We start from the raw sequence: 22,123 nt of genomic DNA on the forward strand, positions 1-22,123 counted from the left end.
AGTAACGTATCATCATTTGAGGTTCAATGAGTACTAGCCTCAATATGTAGAGTGCGAGAGTGTCGACTGACCTAAAATGGCGTCGAGTGATGAGAGTGACAGCGGCGAGATTTCGAATTCTTTAAAACGAAAGAGAGGAGTGTGCAAATACACCAAAGACTGGGAAGCTACTTTTGCATGGATTACCAACAACGAAACCAACAGAACAAATACAACGGCCTACTGTAAATTGTGTCAGAAATCGTTCACAATTGAATATAATGGTATAAAAGCTGTCACACAACATGTAAGCACAAAAAATCATTTAGATAAGGAGAAAATAGCTTCCAGCAACAAGCGAATCAAAATGTTTGTAAGAAAATATATAATTTAATTGTAAAATTTTTTTTTACTTTTTTTACTACTTAACCCCCCCCCCCCGCTTGTCCGCTATTTTTTGGAAGCAGACCTGGCAACCCTATGCATTGTAGTTTAATATGCTCTAAACTAGCCACATAGAGTTCTTTGTCCTAGCCTGCAGAAGGAATCCTGAAAAATAACCAAAAAGTTCTGGGGAATCTTAAAAATTAATGTATTTAATAGGACACCATTCTATTTAATAGCTTATTTCCTCAAATGATGAGGTGCACTGTGGCTCACAAAGCAGGTGCTGGAGATGTGTTGGTTTTTGCAAAGTTGCAAGACCTTTTTTTAAAAAGAAATACTCCATATTCTGCAGTAGATGGGAATATAAACATATTTTGAGGAGTGAAACATGTATTAGATATCAGAAAAAAATATTAAAGTTTCATATCTGGGTAATATATTATGCCTACAAGGGGGAACTCTTTATGATTTGAAAGTGATTTAGTCTGATGGGGGGGACATGATAACTGTCTTCTAGTACTTGAGGGGCTATCCCAGAGAAGAGGGGATGGATTTATTCTCCAAAGTAGAAGAGAGCAGGACAAGAAGTAACAGGTGGAGCATCATTAAAGTGAGATCAAATCTAGAAATAAGGAGAAATTTCCTGATAGTGAGAACAGTTGATCAGTGGAATAGCTTGTCTCGTGGAGTTGTGGGTGCTCCATCCCTGGAGGTTTTCAAAAATAGACTGGACAGACATTTGACTGGGCTGGTGTAAGTCTCGTGCTTTAAGTAGGGGGTTGGACCAGAAGATCTCTGAGGTCCCTTCCAGTCCTATAATTCTATATCAGACCTGGGCATTCAATGGCCTATGGGCCACAGCCCATCCTTTGGCTGTTCTTGTCTGGCTTGTGGCGGCAGCGGCCCTATTGATTCAGCCCATAACACTTCCAGTTTTGCATGTGGCCTCTTTGGAATTAATTGCCCACCCCTGTTCTATTTTCAGAACTGTTATCTTCTGTGGAACCAAGAGATTGGATAAAAAGAGGCCTTGGTCTGATTCTGCTCTGCGCTCAGATGTTCTCATCTCTTTTGTAAACCTATCATCCTGATCTTCTCATTTTCCATTCTTTTATTAAGCTGCATCTCTATTTCACCTTCCTTCCTCGTGTGTTCTGTGCAATATCATTATCTATGCTTTTTTTCTATTTGCGTAGAGTGCTAGAATATTGTACTGACTGATTGTATTTAATTTTCTTCTTATCTTGAGATAAATTGTACTTGTGCTGGCTGTTTTTTTTTTAATTGCTTTTGTGTAATGTCTTCTCTTGTAATCTTCTATGTTAAAAAAACATTTGATAAATCCCTATTGGCAATCAGTGGATCTTGTCAGAATCTGCTATCCCCTTCCATGGTTATATACCACCCTGGTATTTGAGAATAGATAAAACCTGATTTTTGTGCAAGATCTTTGATGATTAATTTATTTGTTGCTTGCAGTATTCATTTTTATTATATTCTCCTTTATACTCTGTTGTTGTACAGCATCTAGAACAGGGTGTCAAACTGTCGGCTTACGGGCCGGATGCGTCATGCTGAAACCGCGCCCACCCCATTGCCAGCAATGGAAAAAAAGTCATGATACGTTGCGACATGTCATATGACGTTGCAAATTTGACACCCATGATCTAGAACCTCTGGATTCAGCTAGTTTACAACTGGTCCTCAACTTCGGACTGTAATTGAGCCTGGCAATTGCAGTCGTAAGTTGTGATAATCATAAAGTGGATCACCATGTAGTTGGACCCATTTTTATGACCTTCCTTGTAGCAGTTGTTAAGTGTACCCATAGTTTGCTATAGGTCAGATTTTGCCAGAAACTACGTTCCTAGCAACCTATCATAAATCATGGTCATATGACTCCGAAGGCCACCGCAAATGGCCATAAATGCAGTCTGGTTCCTAAGCATGTAAAATGCAATAATATGACTGGGGAGGGTGATATTGAAATCTTGAAACTTGGTTATAAGCCATAACTTTAAACAGTCCCAAGTTGAGGGCTACCAGTATTAGTTTTACTAATAAAGACCACCAACCTTAAGAACATGGAGCTCGGTTACATTTAATCTAGCTGGTTACTCAATTGTGAATACTCTGCTTTCTTTCTTTCTTTCTTTCTTTCTTTCTTTCTTTCTTTCTTTCTTTCTTTCTTTCTTTCTTTCTTTCTTTCTTTCTTTCTTTCTTTCTTTCGTCTTTCTGTCTTTCTGTCTTTCTTTCAGTGGTTATTTTTCTTTTCTACACAGTAGAGTTTTCTTGTTGTGGGGGTATTTTTCAAAAGTAGCTCCTTTTTCTTAAAGTGATTTGTAACACTTATTACTATCACTATTGCAAATTAAGTGCTTATCCCTTAGAACCCTTGTTAACAGGGTTGCATGAATGAAATTTTGATTGCTGTTGTTGAACATTGCATCCAGTTCTGGTCACTATGATTCAAAAAAGATGTTGAGATCCTAGAAAAAGTGCAGAGAAGATCAGGAAAGATAAGGGACCTGGAGGCTAACCATATGATGAATGACTGAGGAAACCTGGTGTACAGTATCTAGTCTAACGAAGAAAATTATTAAAATATTTATGTTTGTTGTAGTTATTATTTTATGATTCTATTGTGAACCACCTGGAGATGTGTAGCTGTGGTGGTATAGAAATAGCGAATATAAATAAACAGCTGCCAATTTGTCAGGATCCAAAATGGAGTCATGGTTTATTCAATGCAGTGAACATCATATAGCTTCAAAATGTGTTTATTTATGCTTCCCTTCATTGTGGATTCTGGTTCTTGAAATCTGAAAGGATAAGTCCAACAGAACCTTTTACAGCTAAGCATAAAAGTGACATCAGGAATAGTTTTCNAATATAAATAAACAGCTGCCAATTTGTCAGGATCCAAAATGGAGTCATGGTTTATTCAATGCAGTGAACATCATATAGCTTCAAAATGTGTTTATTTATGCTTCCCTTCATTGTGGATTCTGGTTCTTGAAATCTGAAAGGATAAGTCCAACAGAACCTTTTACAGCTAAGCATAAAAGTGACATCAGGAATAGTTTTCCTGTAAGGTGTTGGGTGGGTAGAATAACTCATATTTTACAAAATGAGAAAGTGCTGGAAACTGGTTGCCCAGAATCTAAATCTCACAGATTGGCCAATTCTTTGTTCTCAAGATATGTGGAAAATAGAACTCTGAAATGTTGATACCATATGAACTCCATGCAAATATCATTTTTAGGTAATAAAGTAGAAAAGCATTCCAAAACAATCTATCAGTTAGTAGATTTTTTTTCTCCTTACAACTTACAACAAGCACAACACCTATCTTTAATTCTGGACCATTCAGAAAGGTTTTTTTTTTTGCCTCATATATTACAAGGAATTAAAGTAGATGGTTACTCTTAACATTCCACCAGAGTAAGCTTCCTCCTACCAACCAAGTTGTAGACATAGTCACAAAAGGTTTACCGTACCTCAGAAGCTCAACCTCCTTTCAGTATGTTTTACCGTAAAAGAAGAGAGAAAATAGAACAAAAGATCAGGAAGCCGTCCTGATGTAACACCAGAGGAGAATGGATCTCCTTAGCTCAAGATGATGAAGTCGATAGAAGCAGCTTGAATCTATTGACCTTTTAGTGAAGCTAATTGAACTCTAAAGACTGGCTCATGTATACAATCAGCACCCACTGTTGCTATTTTTCCCTTTAGAGAATTGGAGTTGCAACCACTTCTTGGAATGCACAAAGTGTATGGGGTTGGCTTTTTCGGGACACAAGTGGATAGTTATAAGAGTTACCCCAAAGATTCTCTTGAGCATGTACGGTGAAGAATGTATGGGGGAGGACAATTACTGGGTTCTCCTAATGCCTCCTCGAGTTAAAAACCAGGATTTTCTGGGGGAAGACCTGCTCTTTTACCATCCAAAGACCCACCGAGATTCGCTCCTAAGGAGCTGTCCATGGTTCTGAGAATTGCTGCTCTCCTCTGGGTTTCCTTCAATGTCACTACGCCTGGGGAAAATAGAAGACCTGATGTCTACAAGGGAGCTTGTTTGGCATTTCAACAAAATAAGAGGAAATGTTAGCACTGGGTATCTTACGTATTTACTTAATCACATGACAACTGGATGAAATGTGAGGGACGGTGCTAGTCAACACCCTCCCCTTTTCCCAAAGTAACTGGGCATCAGCTACCACAAAGGGAAGAGTAAATAAAGAAAAGGGGCAGAATTCAGTTTACATCCACGACTATACCTACTAGCAGGCGATCGAACTATCAATAGGATTACACACTGATAAAACTAAGGAAACGCTGCAGACAGGAACATTGGACATCCAGAGAAACTCCAGAAGGTGGGCTTGCAAGACATATCCACAGCAATTCTGTTCACTTACTCTTAAGGACCAGTGGAGAACATCATCCAGTCTCAAGGGTCAACGCAGATAGCAACCCTCACCATGAAAGTTACACTGAACGGTGTTTCTGTGTTTGCAGTCTTGGCGGGTGTTTTAAGTTTCACCTTCCTGGCAGCTGCCCTGGCCACAGACTTTTGGTATCAAATAGATGCTTCAGGATTGGAGAAGTTAACCAACCATACAGGTAGTTTGAAGTCCCATAGAGGACTCTGGAGGACCTGCCAATGTAAGTACATCCAGGGTTTCCTGGCAAGTTGGTGTGTGTGTGTGGGGGGGCGGGGGTTGCAAGTAACCGGCATATTTAATTGGCTATGACCCTTTCCCAAGGCTAGACTTCCAAGTGGTCCAACAATGTGGTTAATGGATACCTTTAATGTGAAAGGAGAAAAATTTTGTATTCTGATAAGGAGAAAGCTTTAAAAGCTTCCGGTCTCATTTTGTCACAGGAGTACACAAACCTGTAAATTCTCCTGAACTTACACAAGCTTCTAACCCGCTATTTTGTTCCCTTGTTAGCCTAACAGTTACCAGGTTCCATGACTACAGTTTCATTTCAAAAAAGATTCATCTGAACTCATGGCTAATATTGTCAAGGCTTAGCAACAAAAATAGTGCTGTACTGTTGTGATTTAGTCTGATGAAAGAGAAGTTAACATGGAAGTTATTTGGAAGGAGAAGAGAATTTTGGAGAATTTGTCCTGGCGGGGAGGGAGGATGAGTGGGTGCCTCTTTAATGACAAGGTGGCCCGGAAATGTGTGTATATGTCTTGTCTTTCATTGTGTAATCCTCTGCAAATCCTTAGAGGAGATTAAAGGTAGAAATTTCTTCCAAGCATCTGTTTGCAGCTATCACCACTTAAAGAGGACTGTGTACTTTCCCTGAAAGGATTCAGAGATCCATTTTCTTCACATATTCAGTGGAGGATTTTGAAAGGCCATGTCTTCTAAGTTTTAACTGAGACATTTTGAGCAACTGTGAATGAGAAAAATGAACACAAAACAAAAATTGTATATGAATGGGTTATATAACTGCCCAGAGTCTCTGGATGGGCAGCAAATACTGTACATTTCATGAATTATTTTTACCATTATTGTACAGACAAAGAGCATTCCGATTTTGAAATGTTCAAAAGTGTTTAACACAGCAAAAATCAGTTTTAGCTTTAGAGAAAGTAGAATTATTTTCTTTTAATGTCTGTTAAATTGAAGTATGTCATTTAGAAATCATCATAATGCTTGAAAACGTTAATACCCAAAACTGTAATGAATAATGATAGAATATCCATTATGTTCAATATTCTACAGCATCTCAATAATAGAATATTAAGTACAGTATAGCACTATTACTGTATTGAAATAACATATTGTACTAAAACTGAAAAGACGGAACAATAAATGGTCCATATGACTAGATTTGTTGTAGGAACATAGAACATAGAATCATAGGGCTGAAAGGGACCTTGGAGGTCTTCTAGTTCAACCCCCTGCCCAAATCAGCAGTCCTTATAACATCCCCCAAAATGGTTGTTCAATCTTTTCTTGAGAACATCCAGTGATGGACTACCCACAACTTCTGGAGGCAAGCTATTTCACTGATTAATTGTTCTCACTGTCAGGAAATTTCTTCTTAGTTCTAGGTTGGTTCTCTCTTTAATTAGTTTCCATTCATTGCTTCTTGTCCTGCCTTCAGGGGCTTTGGGAAATAGATTAAGCCCCTCTTCTCTATGACAGCCCTTCAAATACTGGAATACAGTTATCATGTCCCCCTGATCCTTCTCTTCATTAGGCTACATGTACCTAGCTCCTTTAACAGTTCATCGTATATGTCTATGGAGATTCTCAGTCATCCAGATCATAGTTGTCCCAAAGATGCTTTTTCATGAGGCAACTGGACTTCAGCTGAAGAGTTGAAGAAGCTTCTTGGATGAGAAGTGAAACATCTTCAAAGGGAAAACAAGTAAGTCCAATTGCCTCGTGAAAAAGCATCTTTGGGACAGTTCATTGTACAGTTTAGCCTCCAGATTCCTTATCATCTTTGTTGCTCTTCTCTGCACTTTTTATAGTCTTTAAGTATTTCTTTTTGTATCATGGTGACCAACCTTGAACCCTGGGCGCTATCTAACAAAATGAAATTCAATGGTGAAAAAAGTAAGGTTCTACATTTAGGCAAGAAAAACCAAATGTACAGGTATAGTATAGGGGGTACCTTGCTCAATAGTAGTAACTGGGAGAGGGATCTTGGAGTCCTAGCGGACAATCACTTAGATATGAGCCAGCCGTGTGCTGCAGCTGCCAAAAAAGCCAACTCAGTGCTGGGCTGCATTAACAGAGGGATAGAATCAAAATCACGTGAAGTAAAATCACCACTTTACAATGTCTTGGTAGGGCCACACTTGGAATACTGCATCCAGTTTTGCTTACCATGATGTAAAAAAGATGCTGAGACTCTAGAAAGAGTACAGAGAAGAGCAACAAAGATGATTAGGGGACTGGAGGCTAAAACATCAGGAACGGTTGCTGGAATTGGGTATGTCTAGTTTAACGAAGAGAAGGACGAGGGGGGGCATGATAGCAGTGTTCCAATATCTCAGGGGTTGCCATAAAGAAGAGGGAGTCAAGCTATTCTCCAAAGCACCTGAGGGCAGGACAAGAAGCAACGGATGGAAACTAATCAAGGAGAGAAGCAACCTAGAACTAAGGAGAAACTTCCTGACAGTTAGAACAATTAACCAATGGAACAACCTGCCTCCAGAAGNTATTATTATTATTATTATTATTATTATTATTATTATTATTATTATTATTATTATTATTATTATTATTATTATTATTATCCCCATATCAAAACAACTTATCTTTTGTCCGGCCAGAATCTGAAAATAACATTTAACGCAGCACAGTACTTAAGCAAATGGTTCAGTTGAGGTCTGCATATGTGGGACTGATTGGGGTAGATTGCAGGGGTGACACCGAAATAGAATCTTTTCATATTTTATCTATATTTTAAATTATTGTATTCTATTCCAATTTCATTTTATTTTATTCCCATGTCATTTTAAATTGCTTTTATCAAATTTTAGTAATAATTTGTTTCTGGAACTTTGTACTTTGATATGGTACAGTTGTTTCTGGAACTTTGTACTTTGATATGACCAGTTCCAAGTGTGGTCTTACTAGTACAATATAAACAGTCACTTTTGAACACTGTCCATCACCATGTTTGTTTATGGTTCAGTAGACTGTGAAATATCAGAAAGTGGGCTAGTCGCGTTAAACTGATCATGCCAACCCAGCCCAACAGTTCTTGTTCAAATCAGCAGAAGTTCAACTATGCCATTTCTCAAACTATTACATCTAGGTTCTTTTATAAATGCCCTGACCGAATGCAAGAACTTTGGACAGTACACACCCACCCAACATGCTAACACTTCTAATAATGAGGTAGAGAACATTTGGGTGGCTGTGGCTACATTTCACGGCTTCTGTTTTAATTGCCAGGTTAATCAACTCGAAGGTTAAGCTGATTAATCTGTGGGAAATTGTTGACCAAAACTTTGCATGAGCAGATGTCTGATGGTTTCCTCTTTTCTTGCAGTTAACAGGACTTGTCTCCCTATGATAAACCCATTCAAATCTAAGACAGCAAATATGACTACCTCGCGTAAGAATGTCCTGTGTAAGTAGCTTCTAAGTTGTATTTTCTGACAGCAATTGCCATACAGGGAAATCAGCACTGTCTACCAACTCTGCCCTCCAACGCCAGTGTTTTATTTACTGGGAAGAATACTTGGAGCTTTTTGAAGGCGGAAGCTATCCAGTTTGAGACTTGTTAGAAAACTCTAAGAAAGATCTCCATGAGCGGGGATCCAAAAAGTCAAAATGGCTGCCATGATTATGTAATAGAAGCCTGTTCCTTTTTATATAAATATAATAGCCACTGAGGACACTCATTTCCAAGGCTCTGTTGGGTGGAAGTCTCACGCGAGAGACCTGGAAGGAGATGATCCCGTTTAATCTGATTGGATGGTCAGATGAAGAGAAGAAGGCAGTCCCTCAGGAAAAAGGTCTGGAACGACAAAGGGTTTAATGGCGGCAATCAGCACCTTATATTGCACCTGGAAGCTAATTGGCAAACAATACAGCTCTTGAAATAAAGCTGTTATCTGAGTGCCTTGAAGTGCAGCAATAATGATTCACACTTGAGGAAGGTGAATCACACTTTTTAAAAAAAATCTAATAATTCTGATTGCACTATTTCTGCATCAAGCAAGATTCATTTCACATCTATTACTTCTTCGTTAACATCCTTTCAATGTAGTCTGCCCATAGAAGTAGACATCCTTACTTGATAATAATAATGATAATAATAAAGTTGGAAGGGACCTTGGAGGTCATCAAGTCCAACCCCCTACTCAGGCAGGTAACCCTATACCATTTTGGACAAATGGCTGTCCAGTTTCTTCTTAAAAACTTCCAGTGTTGGAGCATTCTCTGCTTCTGGAGGCAGGTTGTTCCACTGATTAATTGTTCTAACTGTCAGGAAGTTTCTCCTTAATTCCTGGTTGCTTCTCTCCTTGATTAGTTTCCATCCATTGCTTCTTATCCTGCCTTCAGGCGCCTTGGAAAATAGCTTGACTCCCTCTTCTTTGGGGCAGCCCCTGAGATATTGGAACACTGCTATCATGTCCCCCCTCGTCCTTCTCTTCATTAAACTAGACATACCCAATTCCAGCAACCGTTCCAGTAGCACAACTGTTGAAGTTGTGCTACCGATTTTTGGCCCCCTTTTTTTGAAGATCTCCTTTAATATTTCAAATGTTATATGTTTCACGTCAGTTTGTAAATCCCAACCAAAACCAAAGGCAGGGTTTTTTTTCCTTGTTCTTAAATCTTTAGTCTCCTCTAATGTCCAATTTTAATCACGGGACTTCTAATCTGTTATGATTTACAACAAGCCAAATATTTCTAGTTCCAACAAAAGCCATTTATTTTATATAGTTAGTTCCAAAATCTTACAGTAAAAGTTTCAATATTTCCATGTTATCTGGTCCCTTAATTAGTTTTATAACTTTCCTGGTTCTCAAACCTATTTGTCTTTCTGACATTTGTTTAATAATAAATTTATTTATTTTTAATACATAATAAATAAATAAATAAATAAATAAATAAATAAATAAATAAATAATACCTTTATTTGTGAAATAAATAATATTGATTGTTTAAGTTCTTAAACTTGTATTTTATTTTTTCTATAAGTTCCAAAGATTTTGAACAGCCTTAAGACAGTTTAAGTAGGAAACTTCCAAACTAACCAAAATAAATAGCCAGCTGCCATTAGCATCTTTTTAAAGGTATTTCCATGGTTCTGAGCAGTGGTGGGATTCAAATATGGGAACAACCGGTTCTCTATGTGAATGCTGCTTCTGGAAGTCCATTCTGGGACTGGGCAACAAAAAATTAGCTATCGGTTCTGCTGAACTGGTGAGAAATGGCTGAATCCCACCACTGGTTTTGAGCTTAATGATTGATTCCTTTGTCTCCTGGCATTCAAATCCACAGAGATTGCTGCCCTGTGGACTCCTTATAAGGACTTGTCTGGAGCAAATCTGGGAAATCTCCTAGCCCCTCTCTTATCCAGAGAGACTTTGAAGAACCAGTCTAGTCATTGGTTTTTTAGTCTTTGCTACAGTCAATGTCTCTGCTCTCCATGGAAATATGTCCACTGGAAGTCAATTTTAAAAAAGGGAATTTGGCTGATGATGATGATCAGCAATTTCTATTGAATAAGAACAATGTGGTTATAAAATTTATTCGTTATGAAACCCGAGTCCACTCAAAATTGTGGGGGGAAATCCTTCAACTGCTTAATTAACAAGGCAGCTTTTAATTCTCAGGTAGAAACCTTCAAAATATAAATGAGAGACTAGCCTCTAAGGGGATTTCTCTTCTATATGACAGCACATTCAATTTTCCCTAAGCTGTGACATCATTCTGGTAGATAGTCTTTTGAAAAGTCAGAAAGCAGGTGATAGACATTCTCCCCAAACAGTCCCAAAGAACAGGTTATATAGTCTCAAGATGACTACTTTGGTAGGCTAACCATTAATCAGTTGGTAAAAGTCTTTGCTTTATAGTCAGACAACTTTCATTTGTTTTATTGTGAGCGCATAAAATTTGAAAGCAGGCAGGACAGAGATAGATAGATAGATAGATAGATAGATAGATAGATAGATAGATAGATAGATAGATAAGTACACTCTGGGCAACATCTTGTGCTTGTAGACATGCTATAAAAGGGGTACAACATGAATTGTAAAAAGGGTACAACATGAATCAGTTTGCTGTTCTTATCATAGTAAAACTCTCCCTTCCTTTCTTGTAAATAAATGAGCACTAGATATTTTTCTGAGCTTTGTAGCTAACCCATTGAAAAACAAGGGCAATTACATGTGTGAAGAACATCCTGGTACTTCTTTCAACATGACACAAATAGGACTGTGTCTTCCTCCTTATCTAGTGGTACTTTCTGTGTCTTTGGAAAAATGTATGTCTGGTTTAATGAAAAGAAGGACAAGGGTGACACGATAGTAGTTTTCTAATATCTAAAGAAGAGGGGGTCAAGAAGCAACAGATGAAACTAATCAAGCAGAGAAGCAACCTAGAACTAAGGAGAAATTTCCTGACAGAACAATTAAGTTGTGGATGCTCGCAACACTGGAAGTTTTTAAGAAGAGATTGGACAACCATTTGTCTGAAATGGTGTAGGGTTTCCTGCTTGAGCAGGAGATTGTACTAGAAGAACTCCAAGGTTCCTTTTAACTCTGTTATTCTGAATGCATCAGCTGCCTTTCATTCCTGTTCAGAGGTAGTAGGAACTGCTGTAGGTTGCCCTACCTGCGTTGGGGCTGGTACAGAAGGAAATAAAGTCCTGATCACTCTTGGAAGACCACATCTAAGAGAAGCCCAAAGCTACAGAGAGGCACCTGGCAACCTTCTGTTTGGGCAGCTGGTAGGACAATGGCCTTGGGGTGATGGGTCAGAGAAGACAAATGGAAAAGCAATTGAATGGGAACAAAGCCAACAATAAAAGCCATCATGTTGAGGGCTCCTAGGACACAAGAGAAAGCTTCGAGGAATGTCCGCTTATCCATTAGTGGTTAATGATTATCTCGGTGCAGCAAGGAGAACTTGCAAACAAAAGCAGCTGCTGCCCAAGGTGCTTGGCTAAATGCAGCCCCGTGTTTACTCGGATGGAAAGACCCAGCTAGAGGATTTGGGATCGTAGTTTGCTTTTTATTTATTTGTGCAGATACGCAATCTAGCATCTTGAAGTTAAACAGTATTCGTGCCCAAGAGCCTTGCACGCCTGAGATTTGGGCTGCAATTGCGGAAAAGGTTCTTCCTGCAATTGGCTGGTTGTTAAAGTCCTGTTGTGAGAAGCACAGATGACTTTGCTGCTACCCCCTCTGGAGCATTAGCTGAGTTTCCCAAATCAGAGGATAAGTTCATGTGGGCACGTCTGCAACACCAATGCACACCCAATGAAAGAGGCAGCCACACTAGCCCCTTGCCAGGTGTGCCATAAGTGCATTTATTTAGCCTAGGGCATATCAGACTAGCAATATAAATTAACATTTCAACTAGATTAGTATAAATGTGAAAAAGATCTATGTTCAAATATCAATGTCTTGGCCATCTAACCATTGAAGCGCAGCGTGATTTATATTAAGAAAATCAGATACTGGACCAGTATATGCTCTCAACTTACAGCCGGTCACAGTGTGATCCACATTTTGACATGGGACCCCACAGTTACACTGAGGGGAGGATACTAGGCCCCATTTATGCAGAGAGTCCCAACAGACTCCATGTTTGTGTGAAGCTAGTTCACCTCCTCCTGGTGCACCCTGGATAGCGCGACAATGTGAACTAAACAAACTAGCAACTGCTGGCAGTCAGACTACTCTAGACTTTCCTGGCTTTCAAATAAAAAGTCAAGAAGTCATGGACGCTCCAAGACCGAGTGGCTGTGGTTTTCGGCGTCACGTCATAGCCAGTTGGTTCCATCTCTGGCTATCGGGGGCGAGTCATTAGCTCCCGCGGAGAGGGCCCGCAACCTGGGCGTCCTCCTGGATGCTCGGCTGTCTTTAGATGATCATGTGATGGCCGTGGCCAGGGGGGCTTTTCATCAGGCTCGCCTGATACGCCAATTGCGCCCCTTTCTGGATCGGGACGCCCTACGCACGGTCACTCAAGCCCTCGTTGTTTCCTGCCTGGACTATTGCAATGCTCTCTACATGGGGCTCCCCTTGAGGTGCACCTGGAGGCTCCAGCTAGTTCAGAATGCGGCCACGCGGGGGATCCTGGGGGCCTCTAGATACTCCCATGTAACACCTCTCCTGCGTGAGCTGCACTGGCTGCCGGTGGCTTCTGGGTGCGCTTCAAGGTGTTAGTAACAACTTTTAAAGCGCTCCATGGCAATGGACCTAGGTATTTGCAAGACCGCCTCCTACCAAATATCTCCCTTCGACCAGTCTGCTCCCACAGAGAGGGCCACCTTAGGGTACCGTCGGCCAGACAATGCCGGCTGGCGACCCCCAGGGGGAGAGCCTTCTCTGTGACAGCTCCTGCCCTCTGGAATGACCTGCCCCCACCTACGTACAATTGCAGACCTGTGCCTCTTCCGCCGAGCCCTGAAAACTCATCTGTTCCATGCGGCCGGCCTGGCGTAGTTTTGATTGGGTTTTGTTAGGAGTTTTATATTTTAGAGCAGGCTTTTATGTAATATTTACTGTGATTTTTATTATTGCCTGTTCACCGCCCTGAGTCCCGTAAGGGAGATAGGGCGGTATATAAATTTAAATAATAATAATAATAATAATAATAATAATAATAATAATAATAATAATAATAATAATAATAATAATAATAATAATTCTACTCTGCATTCTGTGTGATAATGGCTGTGTTTAAACAGTGAGCTTCAGCTGGGCCACCTGGATTCTGGGCTTATTGATGCAACAATCTTGATTCATACAATATACAGCCCAAAACCCAACCCATCAACTAACCAACCAAGCACAATTAAGTTCAATTAGATTTAACAAGTCTCTGATTTTATTGTTTTGTGAATCCCAAAAGTCTTTTCTGAACAGATTCATGCCATTCTTAGTCAAGTTTTCTCTGAGCCCCTGATGTGTCCCCCCCCCCCCCCCCAATTTCCACTGAGCTATGACTCTGTCTTGGCTACACTTTCATCAGCATAAACTATTGGATTTTGATGTAAGGAAGCCATGTTACTTCTACAATCCTGGGTATGTCATTTTACCAATCAAATTGAGCTGCTTACCCCAAAGCTTTTCAGTTGAAATATTCAGACAAGGGGGAATACAGAGAAAATGAACCAAGGGCAAAAGAGAAGAAATTGTGGCATTTGCAGCTAAATGTATTATGGCTGGATTGCAATGGGAAGTGACTCCAGAAGTGAGTGATTGCCTCTCTCTCCTTCCAGACCTGCATGGGGCATTTGTGATCCTGTTGCCTCTAAGCCTCATCTTCATAGTCTTTGGAGGAATGGCGGGTATCCTTAGCATCTGCACCCAAGCCTTCTGCCTTCTGCTGTTCACCGGGGTGCTCTTTCTTCTAGGAGGTATGTGTCCTCATCCGGCTCAAGAATCCAAATAAAAACTCCAAATTAATTCGGTTTCCAAAAATCTTACTGTTTATTGAATACACAGCATGGTAATGTTGAAGCAAAACTGAGGTTCCCAGATACCAGTTGATAGAATTAAACAATAATTTCTCCAGCCACATCCTCACTCTCTCACATAGTCTTTGTAAAGAGAGAACCGTCTGCTTCCTCTCCACACCTGCTGCAGTGACCTTGGAAAGGTTTCAGGCTCTCATGGTCTTAAGCAGAATCGCAGAGGTTTCATTTCTCCATCTAACCCATTCTAAAGCAACACCTCTCCCTCCCTTACTCTAATAACAAATTGAAACGAAGAGGCACGTAGCTGCCCAAGTTTCATCCTTGACAGTATGTGGTCAAAGTGTCCCTGAGATGAAGTGATATCAGGTGAAGTGTTAGTACCACTTTATACTGCATTTAGAATCCTGCATCCAGTTCTGATCACCGTGATATAAAAAAGATTATTGAGACCCTAAAAGAGGGCAGAAAAGAGCAACTAAAATGATAAGGGGTCTTGCGGCTAAACCGTATGATGAATAATTGAGGGAACTAAGTATGTCTAGCCTAACGAAAAAATAATTCAGGGTCACATGATAGCAGTCTTCTAGACTTGAATAGTTGACACAGAGAAGAGAAGGATGACTTATTCTCCAAAGCATCTGAGTGCAGGATAAGAAGTATTGAGTGGAAAATCATGAAAGAACGATCCAACCTAGAATTAAGGAGAAATGACAATTAATCAATGGAATGGCTTGCCTTTGAAAGTTGTGGGTGTTCCACCACATAGGTTTTCAAGAAGTGTCTGGCTTGATATAGTCTCTTGCTTGAGCAGGGAGTTGACTAGAAGACCTCCAAGGTTCCTTCCAACCTTGTTATTCTATGTTTCTATGTTCTATGATTTGAGGATCCCAAAAACAGCATCTGGAGCAGACTTAGAGTCTGATCATCAGGTGGTTCTTCAAATGTCTCCATCAGGTTTGTGGGCAGAAAAATTTGATGGATTTTTCCAGGGGAAGGAATCCGAACTCTGATAGACCCTTTTCTTGGTCAACACATTTGATTAAAAGGCAGAAGCTTTTGTGAGCTCATGAAAACCACTGCTTTTTAATCTTAGCGATTTCTTTGGAATGTCACTTGACTGTATCAAATATATAAAACTAATACAAAAATACAAGCAGATGCAAAGAAAACAACAGGACATGTTCATACTAAGTTGTCACTCCTACAGTTAAGTGTATTCCTATGGATGTTTTTTTGCTGGAAATTGAAAAGGCTGATTTCTGGCAAGAAAGTCATAAATTGTATCCTGTGGTTGTAGAATGCTCAACTGGCTGTAAAGCTTTCCAAGTGCCTGAAATGGGGAAATAGGACCACAGAGGGTCTCGGTGGGGAACTCTGGCCCCTTTATGACTCGTGGGCTTCAACTCCTGGCTGGATCAGGGATTCTGGGAGTTGAAGTCCACAAGTCATAAAAAGGCCAGAGTTCCCCACCTCTGGTCTAGGACAATTTGACGCAGTCAACTCGGCGTGGCTAACTTGCCATGGCCAACTTGCCACAGTCAACTTTGTTGTGCCCACCTCACTGCACGACAACTTGCTGCAGGACAAGAGTCACACTAATATCAAAGAAATGGTGGAATAGAATCATTAAAGAAAGGATGCCAAAGGAGGGACAAAATGAAATGTGAATGACAAAAATTAAAATATTTTTTTTAAACTATTTTAAAGACTTAAATTGAATTGTTGAATTGTCCCCCGTAGAGTTGGCCGTGATGACTTGGTCGTGGTGAGTTGGCAGTGTTGAGTTGGCCATGACAAGTTGGCTATGGCAAGTTGGCCACACCAAGTTGTCCTATTCAGTACCAGGTGTGCCTGTGTGCGTGTGTGTGTGCTGCCATCAGCACTCCTGAATTGGGTCTTTAGGAGGGGGAGGATATATCATAACTTCAAACAGTTGGTAAGTGAGGACTAGCTGTACTCATGCACTCATTGCTACAATGAGCAAATTCCTTCTAGTCTTCAGAATCTGCCTGGTGATTTACAGAGTGGAATGGGACAACTCACTGTGTCCAACTCGCCGTGTCCAACTCACCATGGGACAACTTGCTGTGGAAAAATTCCATGCGGGATAACTCAGCGTGACAAATATTATCTGCCACTGTTTCTCTGGCATTATTTGATTGACAAAAATGGAAATAATGTAGAAGAAACAGTGGCGGATAACATTTATTCAGTGGTAGGATTCAGCGGGTTCGCACCACTTCAGCAGAACCGGTAGCTAATTTTTTGTTGCCCAGGCCCAGAATGGACTTCCGGAAGTAGCATCCACACAGAGTATTGGTTGTTCACATATTTCAATTCCACCACTGCATTTATCGCATTGTTATCCCACGTGGATTGTCCCAAGGCAAGTGGTCCTGTGGCAAGTTGGCTGTGGCGAGATGGCCGAGATGAATTGTCCTAGACCCTTATGGAGAGCGTTCTGAATGTGGATGCCTCTGACTCTGTTTGTGTCCTTTTTTAGCTCTTGCTACCCTCCTTGGGGTCAGCATCTACATCGCTTATTCCGCTGCCGTCTTCAAGGAGGTTGCATCTTTTCTGGGGAGGAAGAATCTCTTGGAAAATCTCAACATCCAGTTTGGCTGGTCTTTGGCCTTTGCCTGGGTCTCCATCGCTTCTGAACTTCTCACTGGGTTGGCATTCGTTCTCATGGCCAAGATGGTGGGCCAGAAACGACGGTGGGACAATTTCATTTGAGGGTGTCGGAGATGGTCCTCTTCACTGCTGCTTCCATCCCTGGCCTCTGTCTCTTTCTCGTCACTGCTTTGAGCTAAGTTGAAGTCACGCTCCAGGGGCTTTTGCCACTGCTTCTAGTAGCTGAGAATTTTAAGCCAAAACTAGGATCAGAATCCCCCAAAGGATTTGCGCAGAGCTGCGAGTGCATGTAAAATAAGCAAAGAAAAAGTCTGTGTCTTCAAATACATAGAAAAGCAATGCTTCCTTGAACAAATTCATATGATATCTTTATTTTTGTCTAATTTATCCTTCCCCCTTTTAAAATTATTCACTGTAACTTTGGTGTTGCCAGTTAGAGTGGCAGATGAGGGTTAAAAGTAGAATCAGCCTTTTGCCCTTAAATTCTGGAAATCTTGCCCGTCGACCATTCTAGAACTTCTGAGGCTTCAGTAGATAGTTTTTTTCTAAGGGCTAGAGGTTTCTTTCTTTTCTTCCTTCCTTCAATTTTAAAGGACAGAAAATGAAACAAAAATCTGAGATGCTGTGATTATTGGGAGTTTAGATTCTGGACAATTCCGTAGTTGTTTCTGCACTGCCAGAAGGAAATATAGAAAAATATTGGCAGTATTCAGTGCGCAAACTGAATTAGGTCAGATAGATATATACAGGTAGTCCTTGACTTATGACCACAGTTAATTTCCATTGCCAGGCAAGACGGTTGTTACGTGAGTTGCATCCCATTTTACAACTTTTTTTTTTTTAAGCGAATCACTGCATTTGTTTGGTGGATCACACAATTGTGGGCAAATCCGGCTTCCCCCACTGAGTTTGCTTGTTGGAAGCCGGCTGGGAAAGTTACAAATGGTGACCACGTGACCTCAGGACATTGCGCCTGTCATAAATACATGCCAGTTGCCAAGCGCCAGAATTTGGATCATATGACCAGGGGGATACAGCCATGGTTGCTAGTGTGAAAAGAGTCACAAATCACTTTTTTTCAGTGTCGTAGTTACCTTGAACGGTCACTAAACAAATGGTTTCAAGTCAAGGACTACTTGTAGGCTGTATTTGTGCGATATGCAGATCTTGTGTGGAAAGAAAAGTCTTCCTCATGATTCATCCAAGCCGGAGATAAACAACATGGCGGCTGCTTTAGAAAGAAGTTTGCAGTTTATTGAACAGCCAGACAGCAAGATGGTTCTGGCAGGAAAGAGGGGGGGAAAAAGGACTGAGCACATGTGGGTAATAGGTTTTTATACCCTCTCAAGCCTTTTGTTTGAAGTAGTTTCCTGTTCCTGTTTCAGGCTTTGTATTTCCTGTGTCACGTATTCTGAGTCTGGGTGTGCCTTTCTGGTATTCTTGATGGTGGTGGGTTAGTCCTATTATGTCCCAAGGGTTATATCCTGCTTCCCTGGTGCTGGAGCCAATGACTCTTAGAGTTTGGGTGGGGTATGCAGATTTTAGGTGTCTTTGTCTTCTCCTAGCTGGGGCCTTTCTGATGGTTTACATCTGCATTTGTACAGAGCTGGCTTCTGCTTGGGACAGAGAGACTTGGGGGCAGGGTTGGTTTCTGCTTTTAAAATCCTTTTGAGGAAATATATTTTTCTGCTCTTTTAATATTTCCTTCCCTGGGGGGCTGACTTCCCACACTTGGTTAGTGGCGATCTTAGTTTCATTTTGGTGTGTGTGGGGACTTAGCATGTAGTTCATGATTCACTCGTTAGCTTGGTTATTCATGATTCACTCGTTGGTTGTATAAACCCACCAAACAGCTTAGTTTAACAATTAGATATACTGCATATCGAGTCAGTCATTATCTTGCATGTTCCAGGGTAATGGCAGCAAATTCCAGTTACTTGACAGTGAGATGGGTAGCATATAAATTGAATGAATGAATGAATGAATGAATGAATGAATGAATGAGTCTCCTGGATTGTGCTGTTGCAGAACATTCATAAATAACCTCTCTGCAGAAGTCGAGACTACTGCAATTTTGGCAAACTCTTGTTTTCAATTATTAAAGTTTATTATAATATAGTAGTGATGGCGAACCTTTTAGAGACTGAGTGCCCAAACCACAATCCAAAACCCACTTATTTATCGCCAAGTGCCAGGGGCCCATCAACATTGTGGTGCAGAAGGAGGGGGGATGTGTAGGGTAGAGTTGTTGAGAGGGTGGAGAGGAAGAAGGAAGGAGGAGGAGGGAAGTAGGTAGGTTAGGAGAGGGTGAATGTGGTCCTGGGAGGCTGCTGAACATCTTGGAATATGAGGTTTTTATGATTTTTTTAAATTAATGTATGCCATAATTGTATCTATTTGTTTATTTAAAAAATTAATAAAAATTTGAAAAACCAACATTGTGGTGCCCTCAGGGAGCACGCAAAAACCAGGGGTGCAAAAATGGGCCACCGTGCTGCAAGGTGCAAAAATGGCCACCACTGCACCACGGGGTGCAGATACAAGGTGCTGCACCAAGCAAGAATGGGGCAGGGCTAGTGAGTATCATGCAGGCACTAGCCCCGCCTCATTTGCAGTGCGTGCATACTCGCGGCCCTGTGCCTGCACACGCACATGTAAAATACTGTCCCCTCCCTTTTCTTCCAGTCTGCCAATCGACAATGGTTGGTGACCTCTGCTCTTCCACCTCTACTCGAGTTTGCTCTACCACCTCCTTTGTGCTGGACAGGGCTCCTGCTACGGGCGGTGGTGGTGGCCTGATGGATCTGCTGCTGGCAGCGGTGGCATGCGTGCCAACAGAGAGGGCTTTGAGTGCCGCCTCTGGCACGTGTGCCATAGGTTCACCACCACTGTAATATAGAATACAAATGATAACAAAGATAATAAGGAATAGAAGGGAAAGGTAAGGAGGTAAGTAAAGTAAAAGTAAAGTAAAGTAAAAGAAGGGAAAGGTAAGGAGGAAAGGGGGAAAAAAGCAATGACTTCCAACTTTTTTCCAATGCAGTAAAGTACAAAATACAGTTGCAACCTTAACTTTTTGTTGTACATATTTACCAAGCACCAGCCAGTTCTGTAACAATAGAGTTAATTTAATCATCAAAACCTAAAATCGAAGTTTTATTTTTTCCCCTCTCTCTTTTGAGGGTAAAATCCAGAAGCAGTTTCCAAACAGAAACAAAACTGGATAAATTCTTTTCTTTAATTTCTTTAATTCAGGTTCATGTTGCCATCTGCAGTTTTGGCAGATTCTATACTTTAGTTCGTCACCAACCTCTCCCTCTTGAGAGGAGTAATGTGCACGTGTGAGAAAGTTCTGGGATTTCCTTCAAAGAAGTAACCGTGAAAGAAAGACACCCTTAAGAAAAACAGCAATGGGGGTTTTCCCCCGCTTAGTTTCCCAGGAATTAAAGATTGCGTGGGAAAACCCCGGTCTTTGCTGACATCTAGTGGCAAGAATGAGAACTGAATAGCTCGGAAGAAAAAACTGTGCAGGGAAAAAGATCCCAAAAGATGGAATTAACTTCTTGAACTTGATGTCCGCGCTGGAAAAAGCAGGTTAAAATAGAATTCTAATAGGATTCCAGTTCTCTAACCCAGGCAAGAGTGTGATTCTCTTCGTAAATTATAATCTATCATCTAGGAATCAATACCTTTATGTGTCCTGCCCTTGCTGCGTCTTCTCACTCCATGCTCAGATCATTGTGTCTGGTTTGTTGTTCATGTAAATGTTTTAATTTTAATACTTAATCTTTTAATATCTCTAATTTTTTAATTGTTAACATTGCTTTTTATGATATCGTAAGCCGCTCAGGGTCACTTGATAGTCAGATGGGTGGCATATACATTTAATAATAAAAATAAAAATTAATCATAAAAATCACTGAATATTGTAAGCTTAATGGAGAAATAAAGTGATGCTTGCATGAACCGTCTCTTCTTACTCCCTGCAGAAGGAATCAAAATTGTGGGGTCCTTGGGGCTCTCTGAGCTTGGTTGTTTTCTTGCAGACGTTTCTTTCCCAACTAGGTAACATCATCAGTGCAAGAAGGGAGTGGGGTTTGCTCTCTATTTATATACTATATAAGCATTCCTAATTGCCTTTTGTACATTTTTATGCCACATGTTTTCTTTACCCTTTCAAGATGTGTAACTATTCCCTGAAATAAAATTGGTGTTACTTCTTCAGTCTAATGGATTTTTTCTGTACCCTCCCTTGCACCTTCCAATCAAATTGCCAATTACACTTGAGTTGTGAAGGACCATTAAGTTGGCTGGTACTAACAGTAGCATTAGCAAGAGCATTTAGACTTATATACTGCTTCACAGTACTTTACAGCCCTCTCCAAACGGTTTACAGAGTCAGTCTATTGCCCCCCAACAATCTGGGTCCTCATTTTATCGACCTCGGAAGGATGGAAGGCCGAGTCAACCTTGAGTCCGTCAGGATTGAACTGCTGGCAGTTGGCAGAATTGCACAAATGGAGCCGCGATTCCCAAGGGGCTGCAGCCTGGGGGTTGGGGACCCCTGCTTTAGAGATTCTGAGAACTGCATTAACAGGAGTTTTAGTGACATCATTCAGTAACATTCTCCCAATAGAGAATGGGAGAATTATTATATGTGTCCAGCTTGTGTTTGGTAATGTAAAACAAAACAAAACAAAACAAAACACATTGGAAAAGGAAGTGAAAATATAGCCTATTGTGTAAGAAATGGTCCAGGGAAAGGCAGTGTCAACAAACGAGAACAATTCTCTGAGAAAAGGTTGCGCTGCTTTAGCCTTTTTTCCACTTAGAAAAGGCCGATAAGAGAAAGGAACACAACGATCGAATTGTACAAAATGACGCACGACCTGAAGAAAGCGGATAGTGCAACCCACTCATCGCAGCACAATTGGAGTAATTGTGAATGGAACAAGATTCAGAAAAGATAAAA

At 40.7% G+C, this 22,123-nt stretch overlaps 1 protein-coding gene across 1 annotated transcript; it reads left to right on the forward strand.

Annotated features, from left to right (window-relative positions):
• The first annotated feature begins 4,850 nt into the window (after window positions 1-4,850).
• TMEM114 (transmembrane protein 114) lies at window positions 4,851-17,253 on the forward strand. The gene is made up of 4 exons (XM_015821646.1): window positions 4,851-5,034; window positions 8,404-8,484; window positions 14,320-14,457; window positions 17,021-17,253. The coding sequence occupies exons 1-4, from the start codon at window positions 4,851-4,853 to the stop codon at window positions 17,251-17,253; spliced, it is 636 nt and encodes a 211-aa protein (XP_015677132.1).
• The last annotated feature ends 4,870 nt before the right edge of the window (window positions 17,254-22,123 follow it).

The sequence above is a fragment of the Protobothrops mucrosquamatus genome, unplaced genomic scaffold (assembly GCF_001527695.2).
Source record: "Protobothrops mucrosquamatus isolate PMUCROS unplaced genomic scaffold, P.Mucros_1.0 scaffold1377, whole genome shotgun sequence".
Lineage (NCBI taxonomy): Eukaryota > Metazoa > Chordata > Lepidosauria > Squamata > Viperidae > Protobothrops > Protobothrops mucrosquamatus.

Coding starts and splice junctions, on each gene's coding strand:
- TMEM114 (XM_015821646.1), top strand. CDS start 4,851: ATGAAAGTTACACTGAACGGTGTTTCTGTGTTTGCAGTCTTGGCGGGT. Junction 5,035..8,403: donor ACTCTGGAGGACCTGCCAAT/GTAAGTACATCC, acceptor CTTTTCTTGCAG/TTAACAGGACTTGTCTCCCT. Junction 8,485..14,319: donor CTCGCGTAAGAATGTCCTGT/GTAAGTAGCTTC, acceptor CTCTCCTTCCAG/ACCTGCATGGGGCATTTGTG.